This window comes from Galeopterus variegatus, unplaced genomic scaffold, assembly GCF_000696425.1.
Source record: "Galeopterus variegatus unplaced genomic scaffold, G_variegatus-3.0.2 Scaffold10665, whole genome shotgun sequence".
Lineage (NCBI taxonomy): Eukaryota > Metazoa > Chordata > Mammalia > Dermoptera > Cynocephalidae > Galeopterus > Galeopterus variegatus.
The window spans coordinates 24068-29678 of record NW_007736776.1 but is presented as its reverse complement, the minus strand read 5'-3'; the positions used below and the strand labels follow the sequence as shown (position 1 = coordinate 29678).

General features: G+C 38.6%; 1 protein-coding gene across 1 annotated transcript in view; it reads right to left on the bottom strand.

The window, feature by feature from the left end:
• Positions 1 to 5611, bottom strand: part of LOC103610144 (nesprin-1-like) — a gene marked incomplete at its 5' end in the record, with an annotated part of 32568 nt that overhangs the window by 6781 nt on the left and 20176 nt on the right. Inside the window, 6 exon segments of the mRNA XM_008594369.1 lie at positions 89 to 265; positions 2037 to 2204; positions 2490 to 2642; positions 3894 to 4220; positions 4998 to 5168; positions 5323 to 5524. Coding sequence (XP_008592591.1) covers positions 89 to 265; positions 2037 to 2204; positions 2490 to 2642; positions 3894 to 4220; positions 4998 to 5168; positions 5323 to 5524 — 1198 coding nt within the window.

Here is a 5611-nt window from a genome sequence, read left to right as displayed (position 1 = left end):
AAGACTTGAACATCAATGCTATTTGTGAAAACCTCTAGGTTACACTTCATAATTCATTGTCAGCACAGAACTTGCTGGTGATACTCACCCTCTGAGCTGTACTGCAAATTGCTGAGTAACTATCCTTTGTGCCCTGCAGGTGAGCATGCACATTTTGTTTGAGTTTTGCTTGCAGGTGGTCTGCACACTGGCTGATCAAAGTGTCCCCTTTAGTTCTGAGGTTGTTCAAACGGTCTTCAAAACCAGCAATTTCTTCCATCATTGCCTGCAAAAAAGAAACAAATACAGAGTTCTGATAATTCCACTTTTAGTTTTAAATAACCTATTCATCGAAGTTTAAGATCAATAATTTCACTGTCTAATAAAGTTTTTGAAAGAATTTTGCAATTTATCTTGGTTACATATTAACAAATGAAAAAGAAAAAGCACATGTATATTTTCAGGGATACTCCAATGGAGCGTTAATGAGTTTAAGGGATTAGTCATGTAGGGAATGATGAAGCGACATTTAAGACTAGAGCGTGTTCCTGGCTGGTCTCAGCGAAACATCTGCTCCATGGTATTATTGCTAGAGAAAAAGATGTCCATACATTTTTCAGCTGTATAAATTATAATTCTAGCATAATTTTTATCTTAAACAATCTAACCACTATTTAATCTAATTTATCTAATATCTAGTTTCTATAATAATCTAATATCTAATTATTAATTTATGTGATATCTAATTTACATCAAAAATATTTATATTAATAAAAATAACATTTATACTTACCACTTATTAAGCACTTGCTACAGTCCAAGAATTATACACAAGCTCTGATAAATGTTTTACAGAAGAGGAGACTGAAGCATAGAGAGGTTATATAGCACATTCAAGGTCATACGACGAGTAAATTGCAGAGGGTCCAGCTTTGGATCCAGCTTGCCTGATTTCAGCTCACATCACTATCCCCACATGTATTCTCTAGTGAGCATGCTCATAGATAAATACTCAGGGAGGAGGAACCAACTTTTTCAAATCAGATTTTAAATGCTCTCCTGCTATATGATGCTAATGATGAGTGACACATGCCAACACAAGGTCGCCTGGGTTGACACATAGGTATATCTAAGGGAACAGGTGGCCCCTCATCAGTGTGGGATTCATCAGTTTTTAAAATGGTTCTGGGTTAGTGGTTTTTTAATACATTCCATTGAAAAGAACCATTTCGTCTTGGAGTTGGAATGGAATCACTGCATCATTAGGCTATTGATGGGACAGACTATTGACTGGTTGGTATCTTCTCAGTGTCTAGCAGAATGTACCATGTAGTTGCTTTTCTACTCATATTTGTTCAATAAAATCTCTTCCTACAGACAAGAATGCTGAGGCCTAGAGAGGTTAACTGGCTTTCTTAATACACACTACCAGATATTGCCCACATCATGACTGAAATCGTTTTCCATTGAAATCACCAATAAGTTGCTCCATAAAACTGTGACTATATGACATCTGTCACCTGGTACATAAAATTACTAAAAATACCTATTAATAAAGATAAAATTCCTTGATATCAGTGTTGTGCTTTGTGATTTACAAAATGCTTTCACAAACATTGTCTCCTGAGATTACCATGACAATTATGAAATGGGGCTGGTACTGGTATCGTCCTTTACAGAGGAGGAAAAGAAAGCTCAGAGAGGCCAGGTTCCCTCAGCTAGGAGGGGAAGAGTCTAGCCTGGAATCCAGACATATGATTACTAGTCCCATATCCTGCCTTTGGCTTCCCTTTTCTAAAATAAAGACTAAATTCTGAGATTAAAAAAAAAACCAAAACTATTAGCTGGGGAAAATGCCAAGATTCAACTGTTCTTGATTCACTTGAATATGGAGTTCCACTGTTGTCAATTGCCAGATGTGCTTGAGACTCGGACTGACATGATTCTTTGGATACTACCACTGTAGTCCAGAGATGCACCTGTGCACACATCCCTGCACACACAGAGACAGGGCTGTTGAAGCCGTCCTGCATCAGCTCCTTAGAGATTAGATGTACCTTGTGGTGGGCCAGTTGCTGGGTAATTGTCTCCAGACTGCTCGTCTCCAGGAGGATAGGTGCCACCAGTCGGCCAGACATATGCAGTAGCCACTTTTCGACCTCTTGAAGCTCACTGTTGTAGTCTTCATGGTCTTTGACTTTTGCCTCCAGACTGAGGACATGCTCCTGTGAAACCAGGTGCCCATTAACATGTCAATGTCAAGCCAAAAACCTACACAAAACTGTTTTGTGTTTCAAAAACTCTGTGCAACTCATAGGTTAGTAGTTACTTATATTAGAAAACTACTAGGAGTGGAAAAAACATGGTTATCATGCCATTTAAATGTCCATCTAAATGAAGGAAAAATATTGGCCCATATCACTCCTTAAAATGACCTGAAAGAGAGAAAGGAGTCAGGGCCCGCATTTTGGCAAATATACACTTTCACTGAATCTCTAATCTCTCCTTACCTTTCCTAGGCTGCAGAGGTCCTGGTAATCACTTTGAAGTTTATCTATTTTGTCCTTTAAAGTAACATCCTGCACCAGTTCCAGAAGAGCTTCACCTTTCTCTCTTACTGATTTTACTGATGGTTCATGGGAGAGCACCATTTGTTGAAGTGACTTCAATTACAAAAAAAGAAAAAGAGCCAATTCATTTATGTGAACATGGTGAAACACATAAGCCTGTGGCATGCATGAGAGGACCTCCCTCAAAGAAAGATCTGGTGCATATTTTATGAATCAATAAATGTAAAATATTAAAGAGAGAATGACTTATTGTGGCTAATACAGTTTTTAAATACTGAAGAAGACTGATGCATCAAATAGCTCTTCATATGTGGAGAGGGAAGTATGGAAGAAAATGACAGTAATCTAAATTTAACATAGTTCATATTTCTGACTTCTGCCTCATTCCTTTCAGCAGAAAAAAAATTTCAACATAAGGAGTGAGGCCACTATCTCTAGATTTTGAGCTCATAAAGTTAATTCCAGCTTGAACTAGATGTGAAGTTAGGGAGAAAAATTTCAGCGGTAAACTCGTTGGGATGAGCTAAAAGTACATATTTAAATAAATCAGGAAATCGGTGAGAAAAGAAAAAAAAAAAAAGGGAAGGTCGTGAATCTGATGTGGCACCTTCAAAGACAAGCTTTCAGTCTTGGCAGAGAGGCCAAGGAAAGAAATAGACATATTGGTTGGAGGAGATACTTGCAAAAGCTTCTGACAGGCTTTGGGGTAAGCTTCTATGCGGTAATTATTGAAGACTCACTAAACCATTCAGATCAAATTTAGAACACAAATTGTTCCACATATAATCTTCAATAATTGCTTCAAAAATTTGAGCAGATGAAGTATCTGTATCTATATCATGTATAGCTATATCTACATCACTATTTATTCTTTCAGAAGTTGATTTCTAAGGTGTTTAGCTGTAGTTTGTTAATTACAACTTTTTCTTACAAATACATCATTTTCAATTTACCATAGGCCAGCTTTTAGGCCTTGGGTAGCAAAAGATGAAGGAAAGCTTCTACATGGGACAGATAAAGTCTATAGGTATGGGGTCCCAATGCAGCAAGATTTAGGTGGGGATGACACTGTCAGAAAAGACCTCCATTTATTGATTGATATAATTAGTACATTTACTGATACAATTTTTGAATATCAGATTCTTGAATGGAAAAATAACTCCAAGATGGTATATTTATCCAAATAAATCTGCGTGGTCATGGTATCACTCACCACCAGCAGAACAGACATATTAGGGATGTTTTTTAGCACCCCTATGGGTGACACATGCTAGAAATCATCTGCCTCCCATCTGGTCCCTACAGGACCTCCACATGCACCTGTCAATGGGTAACAAGCATTACCTTGTATTTAGATAATTGAGCTTTTTTCTCATATAATTCCATTTTGGGTTCTTCAGGCATGTGTAGGATTTCCTGGTATTCTGCTATCCACTGAGTCAACGCTTTACATTTATCTGAGAATTCCTTTGCTAAATGAAGTCCTTTTTCCAGGGTCACGTGCTCTCTTCGGACAGTGCTGGTCAGTTCCTTCAACTGCTCCACGTGATCATGGATCTCTTTTCTTAACGTCTCTGCCTCTTCTTCCTCCAAATATTTAAGAGCCCTCTCTCCTTTCTCCCGGGCCGATTTCAGCAAACTGTGGCCTTTCTCCATGTCTTTTAGCAAAACCTGAGAAAAAGAGTAAGTAGGAAGCAAATACAGAGTTAGTCTTACTTTTTTCCTTTTAAGAAAAGGCTTTCAAGTCCCATTCTTGAGTCCACCCATTCTCCCTAAGATAAATTGTTGAAGCTTATAACCAGATTGGACCTGCCAGGAATCAGGAGCCCTCTTTTCTTTACTTCAATATAGGTTTTAAAAGTCTTTATCAATATATCATTCCCAAATCAGAGACATGAAAAGAATTCGATGTTTCCCTCATTCTTAGCAATCTTCCTAAAGATCTAAGTTAAAACTCTTTGTTGAGGCCATCAATTTGAGATAGAATTTTTTTTCTTAATATTTAAGTGTCAAACTGGAATTTGGTTAAGACTTTCATGGGCAGCCATATGTAAGTCATTCACATGACAACACATCACAAATAAATGAAAGCCAGCTTTTAGCCTTAAAGAGCTTAAAACTTAGTATTTGGTGTGGGACGATGAGCTGAGGGTCCTCAGTCTTACGGGGTAGGGATGAATCCATGTGCTTTCAGTACCTACACAGGAGAGCAGGGCAGCTCATGAAAGAGGGAAGGCGGAAGACGAATGTGAAATATGCATGCCTACCTCCAATGTCTTCAGGTTTTTCCCCATCATCGCTTTATCTACTTTATCAATTTTGGTAGCCACATTCTTGAAGTTTTTATGAGTAGAGTTATACCAGTCAGAATAGGAACTGAGGGAGAATTCTGATTCCTCCAAACTCTGGATCTCTTCNGGAAGACGAATGTGAAATATGCATGCCTACCTCCAATGTCTTCAGGTTTTTCCCCATCATCACTTTATCTACTTTATCAATTTTGGTAGCCACATTCTTGAAGTTTTTATGAGTAGAGCTATACCAGTCAGAATAGGAACTGAGGGAGAATTCTGATTCCTCCAAACTCTGGATCTCTTCCTCCAGGAATTTTACTTGTTCCTTTGAAAGAAAAGAGGATATTGAACAGTGACTTAAAGACCTGTCCCAGTGCCCTTGTGGATAAATATGAATCTTCCCCAGAAGCTAATGGATGGAAAGACATCTCGGCTAGTGAGGTTTTCGGGTCTGTGATGAGCAGGGGCCATCTGCTCACCAGCACGTGGAGAAGCAGGGCCTGGTATCTGGAGGTCAGCTGGGTGGCCTGGGAGGCCATTCTGCTGCTCACGTGGCTCTCGTCCAAGATCTCCTGTGCTCTAGCTCCCACGTCCTCAACCTCATCTCTATAGGCAGTGATTTCTTCATGCCACTTCTGAAATGACATAAGCATTGGAGGAAAAGAGTCAATCTCAGCCATTCTTGAATAAGAGGAATATATTCCTTCTTAATAGAAAATTAGTTCAGTGCATGTTTATAATTTTCACATTGAGATATAATTTTGAAAT